This window comes from Phoxinus phoxinus (assembly GCF_949152265.1).
Source record: "Phoxinus phoxinus genome assembly, chromosome: 5".
NCBI classification, from domain to species: Eukaryota; Metazoa; Chordata; class Actinopteri; order Cypriniformes; family Leuciscidae; genus Phoxinus; species Phoxinus phoxinus.
Window position 1 is genome coordinate 9,590,366 of NC_136880.1, and position 19,521 is coordinate 9,609,886.

General features: G+C 36.5%; 1 protein-coding gene and 4 long non-coding RNA genes across 5 annotated transcripts; 3 read left to right on the forward strand and 2 right to left on the reverse strand.

The window, feature by feature from the left end:
• Positions 1 to 7,464: 7,464 nt before the first annotated feature.
• On the reverse strand, positions 7,465 to 9,180 carry LOC306999030. Its single transcript, XR_013797703.1, has 4 exons — positions 9,080 to 9,180; positions 8,215 to 8,502; positions 7,892 to 8,005; positions 7,465 to 7,809 (listed from the first exon to the last, which is right to left on the reverse strand). It is a non-coding gene; the product is annotated as an uncharacterized lncRNA (long non-coding RNA).
• Positions 9,181 to 9,366: 186 nt separating this feature from the next.
• Positions 9,367 to 11,763, reverse strand: LOC306999031. The gene is made up of 3 exons (XR_013797704.1): positions 10,440 to 11,763; positions 10,191 to 10,359; positions 9,367 to 10,111 (listed from the first exon to the last, which is right to left on the reverse strand). It is a non-coding gene; the product is annotated as an uncharacterized lncRNA (long non-coding RNA).
• Positions 11,764 to 13,584: 1,821 nt separating this feature from the next.
• On the forward strand, positions 13,585 to 15,287 carry LOC306999037. Its single transcript, XR_013797708.1, has 3 exons — positions 13,585 to 13,795; positions 14,157 to 14,683; positions 15,242 to 15,287. It is a non-coding gene; the product is annotated as an uncharacterized lncRNA (long non-coding RNA).
• A 382-nt stretch (positions 15,288 to 15,669) lies between these two features.
• LOC306998930 (uncharacterized protein) lies at positions 15,670 to 17,522 on the forward strand (the record flags this gene model as incomplete). The annotated part of the gene is made up of 6 exons (XM_079613328.1): positions 15,670 to 15,943; positions 15,990 to 16,141; positions 16,497 to 16,614; positions 16,903 to 16,995; positions 17,136 to 17,383; positions 17,517 to 17,522. The coding sequence occupies exons 2-6, from the start codon at positions 16,040 to 16,042 to the stop codon at positions 17,520 to 17,522; spliced, it is 567 nt and encodes a 188-aa protein (XP_079469454.1). The 5' UTR covers positions 15,670 to 15,943; positions 15,990 to 16,039.
• Positions 17,523 to 17,678: 156 nt separating this feature from the next.
• On the forward strand, positions 17,679 to 18,326 carry LOC306999403. Its single transcript, XR_013797842.1, has 3 exons — positions 17,679 to 17,833; positions 17,929 to 18,027; positions 18,193 to 18,326. It is a non-coding gene; the product is annotated as an uncharacterized lncRNA (long non-coding RNA).
• The last annotated feature ends 1,195 nt before the right edge of the window (positions 18,327 to 19,521 follow it).

Sequence of the window (19,521 nt, forward strand, 5' to 3'; positions counted from 1 at the left end):
CCTTAAATCTGGCTCTTTAGGTGATTTTGTATTATATTAAAACAAGCTCCTTTATCTCCCTTAAATCTGGCTCTTTAGGTGATTTTGTATTATATTAAGTCTGATGAGGTATTTTGACTAGAAATTAGAAAAATATACTTGGCAAGATTTTGAGTTTTTGCAGTGTATATGTTCAAGCAGCTTACGTCTCACAGCAAGTCAGAGGTGATCTGCAGATTAAACACAAGCATGCGTTAATCAACTGCTGTGCCATGCTCTCGGAAGAGTTTGCAGATATCATCATACCTCTCCATGTGATCACGGGCAGTGACCACACCTCAGGGTTCTATGGGCATGGGAAGAAGAATATGTTTGAGAAGGTGATGATCAGTTCTGAGGCAAGAGAGCTCCTGGGACGAGTGGGTGAGAGTCTGGAATAAAACATGAAGTCAGAGCGGATATGAAGGCATTTGTCCTCTCCATCATTTATGCTGAGAGTGCAGATGTGCGCTGCGGATAGGCCAGAGTTTCCAAATGGCACAAAATGAAGAATAAGTGTAAAATCCGTCTCCCACCTGATAATGACTCTTTGAATCTTCTCAGAAACCATATATTATGCAGCACTGTGGGCAAAACGGCAGCCACTTTGGATTTTTGTGAGGGGCACCCCGACAAATTTTTTTCTTTAACCTTTATAGATGACAAATCCGGTGAAAAACGAACCGTTGCTCTCCACGGTCACGACACTGCTATAGATGACCCAACTACTTGTCCTCTTAATTCATTGCATTTTTTTCCATTCTTCAGACAATTTTGATGTTGACATTATGATTGATTTATTTCAAGGGGTTGCAAAGTATGAGTTGTACAGCTTCTATTTCATTAACTAGTTACAGACTTCATTTCTGTAAACAGCCTTACAGAATAGATATGAAAGCTTTAACTATGGATACATTGAGAGAAAGAACAGGCCAAGTAGAGTCAAAGTCGATGATGGGAGCAAGGACATTGGCCTCAATGCCATTCAATCATGATGCCTCCTGTGGAATACCCCTTTGATTTTTGGAGATCTAGTTGACCGAGATAATAGTTATTGGATTTTGATAATACTTTTGATTCAAATTGTGAACATTGTATTCTCACCAACTGTAGCAGATGGTAAGACCTATTTGTTGAAGCATTTCATTTTTGATCATCATAAACTCATCTTAAAGTCTATGTTTCCAGAAAAATTTCCAAATATTCCAAAGCATTATATGATGATCCATTATCCTAGGTGTATTGGGAAAATAGGTCCACTAATACACATGTGGTGTATTGGATTTGAAGGTAAACAACTTCTTTAAGAGGTCTGATTTTCAGAAATATAACCAAAACACAGACACATCAGAATCCATTAGCCTTTCATTGAAACATTTTTATTTGAAAAGTCTTTAGATTGGTCCTGTTAATGAGGTCTCTACTTGCAGTCTGGAAGTCAGTGAGGTTTTAACAGAAACTTTCAATATGTCAACTATTTCAACGACGACTTGGGTGAAACACTTCAGAACTGAATACCAAGTTGGAATGTATGTTTCTTCTGCTGTTGAAAATTAAATGCCTGTTTTTAATAAGATAGTTAGCATTTGCATGCATTTTGTATTGGGAAACTTGATGTTTTTACTGTCATTTGTGTAGCTGACCTGATATATTACAGATTGTATTTCATATGGCAATGATGAGAATCATTGTATTGTGCCATATTGTAGTTTTGTTTCAGAGTGCAATTACCTGCAAAAGTTTGACTTAAATCTTCAGTTTTAAGTGTGAATGTTTGAATTATTGAATGTGATTGAAAAATGTGGAGCTTAATAAAGTGTTTTTGAAACATTTTCTGCCATTTCTGCCAGTATGGTTTGAAGCAACCCCAGAGGTATTGGTATTAACACTGAATAGTGTTATTGCTAAAGTGTTTTAACACCTGTTGTATTAACACTTGTGTTGGTGACAATGTATTACTCATTAACTACGGTGGCCCAGTAGTGCACAACACAACGAAAATTTAAAAAGCAAACATAAGTTCACAACACAACAAATTCTCGATATGTGACCGATCACGGAAAGTAGGGACACAAGTCGGCATCGAAACTTTCGAGCAAAATGAGAAAGAAGCATTTTTTTTTTTTCAAAATTGGTGATTTTCACTTTTTTGCAGAATCTGTTAGTTGAGATCACGAAGAAGCCTTTCCATGTTTTAGATAGCAGTATTGGTATATTTAAAAGCTTACATTTTGAAGTTGAAATCGGCTTGTTTTTCTGAGATTCTAGCTCGCAGTAGGGGCGTGTCATTGTCTGTGTGTATTTCCATACTGGATAAGCCGGCTTTTGTTTCTTTTGTTATTGCCCCCCACCCTCCAAGGGAACAGCGTGGTAGGGCTGGGCGATATATCGATATAAAAAATAAGTTGATATATTTTTTAATGGGATATGGAATTAGACCATATCGCATATATCGATATAGTTCACATTTGCGCTGTGACCCTTGCTACAAGCAAGCTGCTGCGTGCTTTTGAAGCAGTCTGCGTCTCAACAGCCCAGTGTACAACGCGACAAATACTCACATTAAATGTTTACGCAGAGGAACAGGACACTGCAGTTCTCAAAAGTTCATTATTTGCATGTGCTTTAAAGCCTTGTCGGTTAAACATGTCATTCGCTGCTGAAGCGCTGTTCTAACATCCGCTTAGAACACCCGACGCGCGCATGCACTAAAAGCCTGTCTAACAGCGCTGGACTAAGTTATCTTTCAAGTCTTTTTGAGCTAATACTGTCAAATACACTCAAGGTTTACATAAAGAAAGTTGGTTATGTCTAAACTGAAAGCAAACCGAGAAATTTGAGCGAAATCTGCTTGTCATATGCGTACATATTAGACGCGTTGCTTTCAGGTCTTAAAGAGACAGTAGCCCTAATAGTAAACATGATGCCGCTTGTCCTTAAAGGGATTGTTCACCCAAAAATAAACATTTTGTCATTCTTTACTCACTCTGTTGTTCCAAACCTGTATTCATTTATTTCTTGTGCTGAACACAAAAGAAGATATTTGGAAGAATGTGGGTAACCAAACAGTTGCTGGCCCCCATTGACTTCCATAGGAAATAAATATAGAAGTCACTGGGGTACATCAACTGTTTGGTTACCCACATTCTTCCAAATAAATTCAACTGAAGAAAGAAACGTATTCAGGTTTAAAACAACTTGAGAGAGTAAAATGATGACAATTACAAATTTGGGGAGAACTATCCATTTAATGTTAATAAAACAACAAAACACAGAGGACATCACACACTGCTCTTGACTGAGAACTTTAATAGTAACTTTAATAAGAATCAATGTATAATTTATACAGTGAAGTCCATATTTGGCTTTGACTTTGACTGAACATTTGCTCTCACTTTGCGGAAAAAATATCGGGATATATATCATATATCGATATTCAGCCTAAATATATCGGGATATGACTTTTGGTCCATATCGCCCAGCCCTACAGCGTGGCTTCTTATTATGCAGCGCTCTAGCCGGCTCTATCTGATATCAAAATAGTTACTGTCATGACCGGCTTTGCCGTGTTGCTGGGCAGCTTGTTGTTTGTCTGTGTTTTATGGTTGCCGTCCGTCTGTCTGTCTTAGTCCTACAGGTGGAGCTGTAGGCTGGCCGTGAAGGTTAATGGATGACTGGTTAAAAGAGGCTTTCCGGGAGCTGGCGAGTCTCTCTCTCTCTTTCCTCTTCGGGCCGTCGGTCTGTGCGGCCGGTGGTTGCCTCGCTCGTCGCACTTACCTCCTCTCCCCACCCGTTTCATTCTACTGATGTACACTACACTTTTGGTTAACCATTACATTTACTGATACACTTCTATTTTCTTGTTAAATAAACATTCTTTGTTAAATGTAGCGATCAGTGTGGTATCCCCTTTCATGTTGCGATCACTGTATGAGCCCAGTGGTCGTAACATTACCTATACATTTTTATCGGTAGATGCTAAGAGACATTTATTTATATATTACCTGTTTGCAAACTTTTTTTTTCTTTGATGGCACATTTTCCTGACATTTTTGCTCCCCCTGTGCTTTACAGCTTTACATAGCCTTTACATGGGGTATGGCTTATCTAAATGAGATGTAAATGAGCCCTATTGTCACTCCCAGCAGCAGAGAGAGGTGAGAACTGCACAATCTTGAGAGGCCATTTTCTCCACTTTGAACTTTTTTGAGTGCCTACCTTCAAATGGCCACAACTTCTCCAAATATTATCAGATTTCCATGTGTTACACATCGTTGGAAAGCTTGGAGACTACACTTTCATAATAACTCAAAATGCCCCAGAACCGACTTGTGTCCCTACTTTCCGTGATCGGTCACATATACCTCGATATCTTTACAGGAAAAATAACCCCCCAAAAACTACTGCAAAAACAAATATGCCAAATACCACAAAGTATTTTTTTTTTTTGAAGTGCAAAGAGGTAGGCAGTTCATGTAGGAACAAAGTGCTTCTGCGACATTTAAAAAAAAAATCCCTGTATACAAAAATAATAATTTAACTGTAAAATAAAGGAAGAAATAATACATATTGCCTTTTCATTCAAAAATAAATAATCTCAAGGTAGGCAGTGCAGGGTTTCCCGCAGAAAATGTGATAGTTATGGTGGTGGGGTTTGTCAGAATTATTATTATTTTTTTCTGTACCTCCATGAAATACCTTCAAGTTAGCCTACGTGTGGCCACTATACACATCAGCATAAATGCTCCTGATAAATTATTTGTTATTAAAGCATTAACATTCACAAACCACTGTTAATTTAACTTAAAAGCAAGCAGGCTGCGTGCATGGTTTGCCATGACTTAATGCGCGCAAAGTGCACTTCCTTAATAATTCCTAAAAAGCTGACATCGCAATCTCTTACATCTCTGTTATTATCAATGATGCTGACTGCACAATGAATCTTTCATAAAATCTACACTTTGTTTGTTACAATCAGAGGATTTGCCAGCAAGCAGAATTCAGCACTGAACAAAAAGTCAGTTTTGAGCGGTGAGGGGATTCTATCTTAAATGCTTCTGATTGGCCATTGGATTCAAGAAATCAACACATACACTGTAAACCCGAATGTTCAAAATAATTAATTGTAATAAGTAGTGTAAACTTAAAATGTTCTTAAAGTTATACTTACTTAAAAATGTTGAGTGCCAGTAACAATTTCCTTCTTTTTGAGTTTATTAAACTTGTAATTTTTGAGTAATATGAACATTTTTGTATTTTATGTAACTGTTACTTAAAATTATTAACTCAGAGTTACTTAAAACTATATGGATTTATGTCTTATTTTGAAAAAACAAATAAATAAATCAAATCAAGAACGAATTAAGAATAAATCAATTGCATCAGATAAATTTGTATATATATAAAATATCACACACACACACGCACGGGCCTATATACATTTATAAAGAATTCATTGTTAGTTCGCATGTTACAAGGTTTAATAAATTACATTTAAAAAAAATATTTTGTAGTATTTTGTAGTATTTGCGTGCACTTCCTCTTCAAACAGCAGAGAGCAGACCGGAGCCGAGGAGAAGAGCGGGAAACTTGACCGGAGAGGAGCACTCAGCTCTGGCCAGATGAGTTGTGAATGTAAGTAGTCAACATAAAACTTTCTTGAATGTTTGTTTCTGGAGGTTCAACGTGTTTCTAAGACGGACAATGTGAGTCACGTTAGCAATGTAAAACGATTAACCGTTAGGTCAGCAAGCTAACATGCAAAGCCATCCCTCCAGTTACCTGTATAGGCTAACGTTACATGGCTAGCTAGGCTAATGTAATTGTAAAAAACTGGTTGAGCCCAACGTGCAGCAGTGGATAGTAAGGTATCATGTACTGCTCAATAAAAACTCGAAATCTGTGCTGGAGCTGTGCCAGTGTTGTGAGTGAAAGCAGAAGCTAACTCCATGTGTTCCTTATGCTAACTGAAAGCTATTCTCTGCAAGTTGATTTAGCTTTTCTTTTTTTTTCTTTTTTATATGATAAGAATTTTATGGATGCTACCAGCCCAATTTGACCTAACTTTGACTTATTTGTGTAATAAAATATTTTGAATAGTCAAACAGGCATCTTACACATCTACTTTGTTTTAATCAATGTTGTTGTATATTGTTGTATAATTTTAGTATGATTATGACTGCAGTTTTTGATAGTTCTGATAGAGGTTTAAACTTCATGACAGGTGTCCTGTAAAATATTTTTTGTGTGTGTGTTTTCAGGTTGGTGCAACAAATATGACTTGGCACTGTAAGTTGTGTTCAGCTTCTTTTACCACTAGAACCTATTTATTTAAACACTGCAGACTGCTGCACAGCCACTTTTCAAAAATTAGCCCACTCCCATGCCTCCATGATGATTGCATGTGCACATTTCAGACACTTAGTGCACTGAAAACTCATCTGTCAAGATATCATACTCAAGATCATAACAGCAATGCAAAGGGGATTCAGGAACTTGTGACTTTCAACTGTCCTTTATGCACATTTCAGCAACCTTTTTCTGAGTCTGTACTCCTTTGTCACATAAGATCACACTTAAAAAAGCATGAGACAGTGCTATGCCCATACAAAGGTTGTAACTATAGCACAAATGTATACTCTTCTTTTAATTCCCATAAAAGTAGAGTGCATCAAGCGAGTCTTGCATCAGACTTTGGTAGTAACATTGTCTTTGAGCATACTCAGAATCTCCAAGACACAAACTCTAACGTCACTATTGATGTGGATGAAGAGTGTCCAGTTCAGAGCACAGAAATGCCGGTGTTATGGATCAACTGGGGATCATGTTAACTGGGGAAACGCGCGTGCACGCAGTTAGTTTTACCTGGAATTCCAGCAGATGTTAGACGGCTACAGATTTGTCACAGCAATTTTCCCACTGAGCAGATTTAAAAGCTTTCCATATAATTGGTAAATTAAATTTTCCTTTCAATGTTTATCATGTCAGTGCTCTGATGTTTCTTCTGTCGCTGCTCCGCTGTATGTTTCAGATGTTGTTTGGGAAGTTCTCAATTTCGCGACACGCAGATCACGCCCACATCATTTTGTTACATTCGTTTCAATTAAATTTGTAGCTAAATGACAACTGTAAGTAGCAATATTAAATAAAGTATTTACATTGTGTCTTTGCAGTGCGTGTGTATTCGCAGATTATTTGTGATTCGTGGTTTGTGCCTTAATTTAAATGGTGCAGCAATGCACTGTGGTTAAAGGAGCATGCTATTTTTGTGGTTAAGTTATTTATTTATACTGAGGAATGAGTTAAAGCATACAGGAACATGACACTCCATAATGTTCCTTAAGAGTGGTGAAAAGTGATAAGCAACCTATACAAATATAATTGTATAATTAATGACATACAAGTAGGATACAGTGAATTACCCACAGCATTTATTTAGGGGAATGTTCAAGGCAAGGCAAGTTAATTTAGGCCTATATAGCACATTTCATACACAATGGTAATTCAAAGTGCTTTACATACAATTAAAATAATCAAAAGAAATAGGAATATAAAACAGTTAAAAATAAAGAAATGAGAATAATCAAAATAACTAAAAATAATTAAAACAGTTTAGAATAAAGAGTAAATAAGATGCAGTATAAACAGTCGGACAAAACTAAAAATCAACAAAAATATACTGAAGCAACAATAACAAATTCACATGCATGCAGGACAGCTGTATTTGCCAACTGTGGACGGATTACCCACACAGTCCCAATGGTACCACCTTCCACATTCTGTACATTCAATCTAAGGAAGGAAGAACAAACATTACAATAAGTTACACGTTAAGTGTGGTGTGTGTTTTGCAATATTGATAAATTGTTCTTACCCATTGCACGGTTTGGCCTTTATGCTTATGATGCTCTCCACATGAACGACAGAGCTGTGAAAGGTCATCTATAATATGTAGAGGGAGTCATGTCATGCCCAGAAAACTTTATATCTAAAAAAAAGGTAGTCAAGGCTCTCACCAGTTTCTCTCAAAAGCCTTTTTGCAATTTCCAGGCGCAGTAAAATAACACCTTCCTTGTTTGAAAACTTCATTTCTTCCTCCATAAGAAGCAGCTCTGCTAGCTGATGTGAGCAGTTATCCATACATTAATATCAATACAGACTATAAAAATGCATACATAAAAAGTACATAAAGCTTACTTTACAAACAAATGCACCACATGATGTGGAATCCAGTTGGGTAGGATGCACAACTGAGTGGCATCCCCACCTGGAAATGTTTAGACCTTTCATCCGAAGGAAAGATCTAAAGAAGTGTGTACAAGTGCACTCATTAAGCCGCAATACATAATATACAATAGATACATCAATGTTAAGAAACTTTGCAGACAATACTTGCCGTGTGGCATCCTTGCATTTGGAAATGGCTGCTTCAGTCGCACCAAAAGGGTCAATATATACCGATTTGGACAATTTTGGGAACATTGCCTAAAACAAATGTGGTGGCGATTTTATGATATTCATTGTCTTTAGTAAAATATAGATGATTCAACAGAATGTCACATGTGTGACTCTCACTTGTAGTGAGAGAAGATTCTTTTTATGTACCTGGGGAGGCAGAAGGGAGAGACACTCCAGAGAACAGACGAACAAGGACCTCTGACCTAGATGTCAGAAGGCCATTTGGTGAAGGGGGGGCTTAGTGACGAATCTAAACTAGTGTTATGGCTTCCTTGTCTATGGAAAACCACTGGATGGAAAACTACTGTGGGAGGAAGGCTCTGCGGAGAAGGCCTTGAAACTTATAGATAAAAGGTGGTTCAGTCTGTCTGGGGGTGTGTCACTCTTCTGCACAGGGTAACAACTGTGTATTAGACTGCTCCTATTCTTGCAAGAATAGATACTTCTATTTTATAATTTGACTCTGAGTCTCCCTTACGCAGTGATGTTTGTTTGATGAATTTTTGCCACAACACAAACATTAACTCATTAGATAATTAATCTTAAGTATGCATTACCATCTATTCATGCATCTACTTCTGTGTCAGTTTATAAAGTTACTTACTATAAAGGTCCAATGGTTTTTGTTGATACAAACAGCCCCGAAAAGAACATCATAACTGGATGGATCAAGCTACAAACAAATACAAGCAGATTTAAAAACTGTGTGTTTAAATGCAAAAACCTTTTTCAAGCCCTTTTGGCTTCCATTCCAGATTGCAGTCATCTGGTATGAATCAATTAAATATGCCCGTTTCATTCCTGACACATTTAATCGGGTTTTAAGATTGTGTAGGAATCCATTCACAACCTATTAACAAAAATAAAGGCTATTGAATTGGTCAAATTCAAATTCGAAATCAAGGAACCAAAACAAAAAAGGTAACCACACAATTTGAGAATGCAACCTTACCTCACTTTCTAAACAATGGCCTGGTGCCAGCCCATCAGGTTCTCGGTATACAATTTGTAGGGGCCCATTTTACTCCACAGCACTTTTTGTTTCTTGCCCTCCCATATATAATGTATCACTAAAATAAGCAAAATAAATACAAAGTTAAATTCTGAGCTATGGGACAGAGACATAACTAAACCACTTTTTTCACCTTGTTCTTCAGAATATTGTGTTTGTGCTATTGTTGGAGGAACAGGAGGACTGACCGGAAGAGCAAGAGGACTGACCGGAGGAGCAGGAGGACTGACTGGAAGAGCAGTTGATGGGATCCATTTTTTTGGAATGTGAGGCTCGGGCTCCACATACTTTATTAAGTGATCGATGTTAAATTTGAACTTTTTCTTTCCTTTTGCAGAAATCACATCAACATTTTTCTCTTCTATATTAATGATTGTAAATGGACCAAGCATGTCTGGGTCCATTTTTCCACCCTTTCTGTTCTCCTGTCTCACATTCCTAAATCAACACTTTATCCCCAGCCATGAAGTTGTCCTCCTGCCCCTTTTCCAGCTTTCGCTTCCGTATTTTCTCCTGACTCTTTGCAATGTTCTCTTTAACAACTTCCATTGTCTCCTTCCTATCGCTCGACCCCTCATAGAGCTGCTCACTTGCAACCATGGCTTCCACCTTTCCATGACAGATCTAAGACATTCACAATAATTATTCACATCTTTTAAGATTAAGTGTCATTAGAAAAAAAAACATTACATAAATCACTAACCTCATAGTCATTTGGTACCTGACATGGATACCGTGCCTCTCTTCCAAACATTAAAAAGTATGGGGAAAACTTTGTACTTAATTGTTTTTTTGTTCGTAGTGCGAACATTGTTGCATTCAGATGCAGGTGCCATGTGGATGGATTTTCCCCAACCATTTTTGTCAGGCTTCTGGAGATTAACAATAATAAAAAAAATTATGAAATGTTTAAAAACTACAGAACATGTGCCTGGACATATATGTGATTTACCTTTGAATTGTGCCATTCATTTTCTCAACAAGGCCATTTGTCTGGGGATGATATGGAGAACACAGACTCCTGGTGATGCCCAGTCTCTCACACAGGCTAAAATTGACCTTAAAAATAAATAAAAACACTTCAGATATTTCTTATGGTCATATACATTTATTATGACTTGATTTGTGTTGAACCAACCTTGTTGACAAACTCTCTTCCCTGATCTGTTAGAAGACGCTGCGGTGCTCCAAATGTATAAAAAAAATCTAGGATGCACCCAGTGACCTCTTCTGCTTTTTTGGTTTTGAGAGGATAGGCTTCAGACCACTTAGTAAAATAATCAACCATCACACAAATATATTGGTGGCCATTTTCCGTTGGATTCAACTTGCCAATCAGATCCATCCCAATTAATTCCAGTGGTTCTGTGACCTGAGAAGAAAATCAATGTTTTAAACATTCAGAACTAAGTCCATTACAAAAGTTTGTTATATTTGCAATTTTTTTTACATACAACTATAGGATTGTAAGCCTTCTTCTCCTTTATTGACTTTTTCCTAGCCTGACACTGAGGACACTGAGCTATCTGAAAGAAGAGAGGTTGGGCCATGATCATTTTAATTGATTTAGTGTATAGTAAATGCTTTTTTAACATTTAACTTACCCACTTACGGATGTCCTGTTCCATGCCAGGCCAGTACAATCTAAGAATTATGGCATTGTGGGTTTTCTCAACTCCACAATGTCCACCAAGAGGGCCTGAGTGGAATTCCATAAATACATTGTGTGCCTCCTCGGGTGAAAGGACAACTTTTGCTAAATGTTGACTCTTGTCCTTTTTTCTCCTGCAGATGTAATGCAGCTCTCCATCTAATATAATAATATTATATTAGTAAATAAAGGTCACAGTTGTACTACCTTATTTTGGTGAGACCAACTTCATACACCATACCTTTCAGTGTGAAATTTTCACATCTTCTCTTTATATAATAGCGCTCCTTTGCTGAGCAGCTATCAGGAAATTGGTTATCCTGCAATTTTTTTAGTATTTCTGTAACTTTAACTGGATCCATTTGCTATGGCTATGGCATAACAACAACGACATCAGCTACAATAATCACACCTAATTTATAGACCTTTTCATCTGCTCCTAATTGTTAGCAGACGACAACAAAGCAAATGATAAAATGAATTAGAGAAGTTAATTTGTTAATGAGTTTCATGGCACCAGTCAAATTAAGAGAACTGACATAATACAAATTTTATTACATAAAAAGAGGCCCACAACCATTATATTGTTGTTATAAAACTGATAGACCATTATATCTATCTATATATCTATTAGGGCTGTCAAAAGATTAATCGTGATTAATCGCATCCAAAATAAAAGTTTGTGTTTACATAATATGTGTGTTTACTGTGTATAATTATTTAGATATATAAAAAAAACACACAATCATGTATATATTTCAGAAAAATTGGTTATATTTATATATAAAATATTTATATATAATATAAATTATATAAATGTATTTACAGTATACAAATGCAATTATTTCTTAAATATATACATGAATGTGTGTGTATTTATACATAATAATTATACACAGTACACACACATATATTATGTAAACACAAACTTTTATTTTGGATGCAATTAATCACGATTAATCTTTTGACAGCCCTAATATCTATCTATATATCGATATATCTATCTATCTATTTATCTATCTAAAAAGAGGACACAAAAAAGTAAACAATTAATTGATGTAATTGATGTTTGGGAGAGGTATACTTGTATTCCAACCCAGTCTCACGGCAGTTCGTGAAATAGTCACGAAATTTAATCTATTGATTCGTGTTCATGGACACGAATTGCCCCATTTTTTCGTGTCACTCGGCACGACTTTCAATCTAATGTATTTCAATGGGACGTATTTTTCGTGCCTGCACCACGTTTTTCTTTCGAGAGCACAGTATTGTTTTTTCTCAATTGTTATTCATTTTGCAAACTTTAAGAGCACTCTAATCAAGAGATTTTAATCCTCGTTTTTATTGCTTTATATTCGTTAGGCTACTCAACATTAATCTATTTATTCGTGTCCAAGGGTACAAATATCCTTCTTCTTTTTTCGTGTCACTCCGCACGACTTTCAATGTATTTCAATGGGACACGTATTTTTCGTGCCTGCACCATGTCTTTCTTCCGAGAGCATACTATTTTGTTTTACAATTGTTATTAATTTTGTAAACTTTAAGGGCTACATTACTCACTCAACATTTAATCAGGAGATTTTAATCCTTGCTTTCTAATCGGTAAGCTACTCAACACGAATTGATTCGTGTCCTAGGCACGAATTTCCTTCTTTTTTTTTCGTGCCACACAACACGACTTTCAATATAATGTATTTCAAATGGGACGTATTTTCCGTGCCTGCACCACGTTTTTCTTTGCAACATAGGCTATGCCGTTTGGTCATTTCCCCCCTCACGTCCAAAGCCGACGTTGAGGGTACCCCCATTCGTCACTTGACAACGGAGAGGGTCGTCCGATAGATTTGAGAAATCCCTCATCTTTGAATTTTGAACTTTAATTATTTAACACTAACTCTTTTTCCTTTTCTTTTTTATATAATTTAATACATTAAAATTACATAATTACAGGACGGTAAATTTTCTATATGCTTAAAACATTCATTAATTTAGGAGGGATATTTGATAATTTTCGATCACATATTGTCATTTCCCCCTCAAGTCCATAACGTTGAGGGTAGCTAGCTGAAACCCTTTTCTAATTCGGTAATATCACGATTTTTCCTCTCTTTTTAATATAATTTTGGACTACATTAAAACGACATAATTGCAGGACTGCATATTTGCTGTAGGCTTAAAACATGCCTTAATTTATTGTGGGATATTTTATAATTGTCGATGGTATTTCAATTCGCAATGGCTTATAGTGAGCCTACTTAGTTTTGTTTTTTTTTGTTTTTTTTTTGCGCCAAAAAAATGAAAAAAAGAATAGCCTACTTTTATAGAACTTTCATCTCAATACTGATTATGAAGTTGTAATAAATTAATTATAGCCTATAGCCTACTGCAGAAATGTTTATATTACTTTATATGGACATCCTTTGGCAAAGAGATGGATGCATTCTGGGAAGTGATATGTGTTTAAATGTAATGGCTACATACTCGTGTTTCCTTCACTTGGACATTTGCTGACCCCTTTAAAATTTTGAGCACGGATATAAAATATTAAGACTGTACTTTTTAATTATGATTGATATTTTGGCGCAATATTGTGCAACACGTTACTGTGTGTGCGACCATCGCAGGAAACCATTGCCCAGCGCGATTCCACCACGGTAAGTCGCTTACAACAGTCTAATAAGCAAGATGAATTCATAAGCATTATTTACACATCCAAAATTAGTACAATTACGATTTTATTAAAAAAAAACATGTTCTAGTCCTAGATATAGGTTCTATATATATATATATATATATATATATATATATATATATATATATTAATAAAAATGAATTTAAAAAAAAATGTTACGCGACTTTTAACAGTAGCACAGGAAATAGAAACAACGTGATATGTATTTATTTATCCTAAGCATTTATAAGAAAATGGGAATCACTCACTATTAGGGTACACTTTTTAAATCTTATATCAACATAACACTACATAATTAACATTTTCTGTTGTTCTCCCTGCAGATCCTGTCAAACATATCACCTGTCGAACCTATCCGAACCTGATTGTCAAAAACCCAAATGCACTTTTAAGAGCCAACCTCTATCTCTTCATTTTCTATATCTTACATCCTCTCTGTTCTCACTGTATCTATATTTCTGTCCATCTCTTCAATCTTTATCTATCTCACGGTCTTTATCTATTGCTCTTTCTTTCCTCCCTGTCTGTCTTTGTCTACTTGTCTGTCTTACCCATCTTTGTCAGCCTGTCTGTTTGTATCTGACTGTCTGTCTGTCTGTCTGTCTGTCTGTCTGTCTGTATTTGACTGTTTGCTATAATGCCAGGGGGGTCTACAAAAAAGATCTGCCCCTTTTGTCAGGGAATAATATTTTGCGCTCAAAGAATCTGCTCTCATTGTAAAAAGGAGCAGCCTCTCAAGCAGCGCCTCAAGAAGAAGCTTCAGAGGTTTGATGAGAAGCGAGAGGAATGGGTGGTTGGTCGTAAGAAAAACCACAACACTGCATCCATCAAGGATGAAGCCACTATCATGGTACGTACAATTTCATACATGACAGTAAACGATCATCTAGGAAGTACATTCAGTGGTACCATTTGTTATTGAGCATGCCAGCGCAAGATCAGAAAGGCATTATTTTTTGCCAATATAGATCAATTTGAATATTTTTTTTCCCAATGATACTTTGTCCTCCCTGTGTCATCAGAATCAATTTAAAAGTATAATTTAACTATCAACTTTGAAGGCACACGTAATTGTGATTTGTAGTTTTTATTTTAGTGGTGGTAATACAACCATAAAGTTATCACATCTTCACCGTAATACATCACATACCTAAATGATCTACCAGAGCAAAATTTTAACACACAGCAAATATAATTGAAACTCAGGAATTCTTGAGTTCATAACATATACAGGCATGCATTATGAAGGAATTACAGGTGCAATTTAATAATCAAACTTTCTTATCGAGTGGATGAGAAATAACACATGAACTGCATTCATACTGTAATTTAAATTAATATTCTTAGTTATTTTTTATGTTGTTTTTCTATTACTTTAAACAGCAAGCACACAATTTTGTCATTGCAGCTTGAGAAACTCCATGCCATTGGCTACAAACCTGTTCTGCTACTCGGAAAGGGGAACAAAAAAAATGAAATTAAGTGCGAAATATTAACGCGCATTCATGTAAAAATGAATTCATAAGCATTATTTACACATCCAAAATTAATACAATTACGATTTTATTAAAAAAAAACATGTTCTAGTCCTAGATATAGGTTCTATATATATATATATATATATATATATATATATATATATATATATTAATAAAAATGAATTAAAAAAAAAATGTTACGCGACTTTTAACAGTAGCACAGGAAATAGGAACAACATGATATGTATTTATTTATCCTAAGCATTTATAAGTAAATGGGAATCACTCACTATTAGGGTACACTTTTTAAATCTTATATCAACATAACACTACATAATTAACATTTTCTGTTGTTCTCCCTGCAGATCCTGTCAAACATATCACCTTCTAACCTATCCGAACCTGATTGTCAAAAACCCAAAGGCACTTTTAAGAGCCAACCTCTATCTCTTCATTTTCTATATCTTACATCCTCTCTGTTCTCACTGTATCTATATTTCTGTCCATCTCTTCAATCTTTATCTATCTCACGGTCTTTATCTATTGCTCTTTCTTTCCTCCCTGTCTGTCTTTGTCTACTTGTCTGTCTTACCCATCTTTGTCAGCCTGTCTGTTTGTATCTGACTGTCTGTCTGTATCTGACTGTCTGTCTGTGTCTGACTGTCTGTCTGTGTCTGACTGTCTGTCTGTCTGTATCTGACTGTCTGTCTGTGTCTGACTGCATTGCAATGGCCACCAAGCATAAACTTGATTCAAAGGATCCCCACTACCAAGAGGGGAGACGCATGGCTCTGGAGCTGAAACATGAACACATTCTAGCTGAAGCCAAGGTTAAAGTTTTTGTACACCTCAATCATTTTATAACAAACATAACAAATTAAAGTAAAACGTGATGAGGAATATGTAAGAATGATGAGTGCAGAAGATTTAATACAGGTATATTGCATGATGCATCCTACCATGCTCTGTGACATGTGTTAATAAGGGAATATAATAATAATAGTATATGCAGTTCCATCCCTCTGAGTTACAGAGACTTGGAGAATCTATTCCAAGGCTCATTTAAGCTGTTCAACACCTTACTAACACACTATGTTGTGTTTTCCTTTCACAAGTTACCTGCCTTTTGGTTACCGTACTTTTATCAACATCAGTCTTACAAGAAATATTCACTCCAATACACAGAAAGCAGCTGATGAGAGGAAACGTGTACGAGACCCTCCACACACCTCTAAAAGAGACTCTGTAGGACGTGGTAAGCCGAGGGGGAGGCGAGGAGGGCGACGCCAAGCCTCCGCTACAGGTTATATCTGGATTATTTGACATTTGTAGGAATTTACTATGACAATGTTGGACCAACTCAAATTAGAACAATGTAATTGTTTATTTAGAGTTTAAAATATTAAAATATCTAAAAAGACATTAAAAAGTAGATAAACCTTTCAGTGACACTATTGTAGAAGACACTACCAACTACCTAACAAAAATATGTCTGATTTCATAAATTGTTTAGTATATAGTTTGAAAAGAAGAACAAGAATAGAGTGTGATAGCCTAACTTGTTCTTATTCTTCTATGTGCTGTTTTACAGCCACATACCCCACGGTTGAGTGCTCCCTGTCATCCAGTGTGGAGGTTCCACTTACTGCAACCTCAACAAAACTAAATCATCAAGAGGAATTTGGTAATTCACAGTGATGAATTAATTTATGCATGTACAGTATAAAAAAAGTGTTCATTCTAATACTGATCAGTTGACTTTTAATTGTTCCTTATCTACAGTAAATGATCCCTTACCGCTTTATTTTTGGATTTTCTTTACAGAAAAAAATATGGAGAGGCTCTCTGATATTTTGGCGTCATGTTCTTCTGCTGCTCAGCCTCAAAGTAGCTCTGCATCATCATGGTCTTTTCGGCAGCAGAAAGCCTCTGAGCGCTGGAAAGAAGCAAGACCATACCACCTAAAATGCCTTATTTCAAAAGAGGCTGTTGGTCATCCCTTGTGTTGCCTTTGCAACGAGCCTGCTGTTATTAGGTTGGTTTTCATTAATACCAAACTTCAATTACCCAGGGTAGGTTTGCTGAGTGCCCTGCTTTATAGGCTAAGATGCATGTCTTTTGGGATGGGAGAAGACTTAGATACCCAGATGAAAAACACATTAATAAGAAAAGTACATCTAGGACCTTCTTGCTGTGAGGTTACAGTGCTAAACACTGAGGCACTATGCAATCCTATACAATAAAATCAAACCTAGTAAAACTGAAATAGCTTAAATATAGTGTACAGTACTTTATATGAGTTATTCACCTGTAATAATGTATTATATTATAATATTGTTTTATTTTCTCCTTAGGTGCAGAGTGTCTTCCTGAGGAGTGGTTCTGTGGGGACTGTGATGTATTGCATCACAAAAAACAGCCACTCCACAACAGGGAATGCGTGATTCGTGGTTTTTTTGAAGCCATTCCTCCGACCACATGCATCATTAAAGGGGAAGATGGATATTGCACCCATGAGCAAGGTACGTTCTCATGAAAGCTTTAATTTTGCTGCTCAATGTGTGTCTGCAGACAGTTATAGATAATCTAAATAATTGGTTTTCCTTCTTTTTGCCAGCTTGCATTTTGCCAACTGTGAAGGTGCCAGACTGCTCCTGTGGAGGCACAAACTTTACTGTGTTACCAGGCAAACCAGTGATTTTAATTACCATCAATGGTAAAATATATATATATTGTAGATTTTATGTTTTTCACACTTGTGTACTGTGGAACTTGTGCAATGTCTCTCAACCATTCACAATGTGCATAATGAGCTAAGTGTTGTAAAATTAAGTATGTGGTAAATGTGTATTATATTTTTAATGATTTTTTTGGTTCCAAGGGCGTTTTGACTTGCATCAGCCACTGTATGAATGTCAAACATGCCAGCAGCAGTGGACCCCTGACTTTAAAGACCTCCTAAGAAGTGGATATTGGCCAGCCTCCATCACCAATTCCACACTTTATACACTGGACCTCTTGAGCTCCCTCCAGGAACTCAAGATCATCTCTCCGGGATTCTCCAGACAAGCCTTCGCAAAGCTGCTTGAACATCGCACTAAGTGTGGAGGAAGAGTAAGTGTAAATGTTATTACCATTTTATAAAAAAAAATTCCATAAGCAGACAATATCAAAATACTATTTCATTCTATATATTTTCCAGTCTGGACCTATCAACGGCGATGCACTGCACGCAGCTTCTTAGAGCTTTCGTATGCATCATTTGAGGAAGACCAGCTCTGCTGTAGTGCTCCTTTCACTTGCCCAGCCTGCACGCCGGAAATGTTGGCTGTTTCAGCAGATGGAAACAGAAAGCTATATCGCTTTTGCCGAAACGGAAGGTGATCTTTCTTCCAGTCTTTTTATTGATTTATTTTCTTACTTCATATATTTCATGAATGGATTTTCTATTTTTCTTTCTTCCTCAGCTCTGATGATCCTGGCTTTTTTGAGGGGCTCTTTGTGGCTGAAGACAGTGCGGTGTCTAGATTTGTTGACACCATACAGAAAGCAGTGAAAAATGCAAGTTGACAAAATAGTTGTTACAATAATAAACGTAACCCCCACTTCAATTACTCTTGCCTACCAATTACAAAATCAAATTGAGAGAATAAATGCCATATATTGAATGCCGCCATTGCTTTTATTTGATTTGTCGTGTTTGTTATGTGTGTCATAGACACAGGGAAGAGGCACATGTGGGGACTCCCAGTGGACAGCAGCGAGGGAAACTTCAAGGAGGGCTTCAAAATTGGATGAAGAGGGGATGGAGGTTGCTGTATGTCGCCATGGGTTCCTTTTGAAAGACCTTAATATGTACAGGGGGGAGATATTTGCCTACCCTCTGTACCTTCAAAGGGAGCTCATGCCAGCCAAGGCACAATTCTTCGCTATGGACGTGGCATGCAAATACTGGCCATACCTGGAGAAAGTTGCTAGTGTCCTTCCTGCTCTTCAGGAATTGACCACTATGAAACCCTTTCTCAGTGTAATGCATGCTCGAGCCCATGCTACTAAGTGTGAGGTGTGTATAATATTTTGGCATCATATGTACATTTGTAATATTTACAAGCACATTAATGATATGAAATATAAGTTAAGCTACACTATATTATCTTGTCTTTTTGCATAACCATTTCTTGCATGGAATGTAATGCCCTTTGATCCAAAT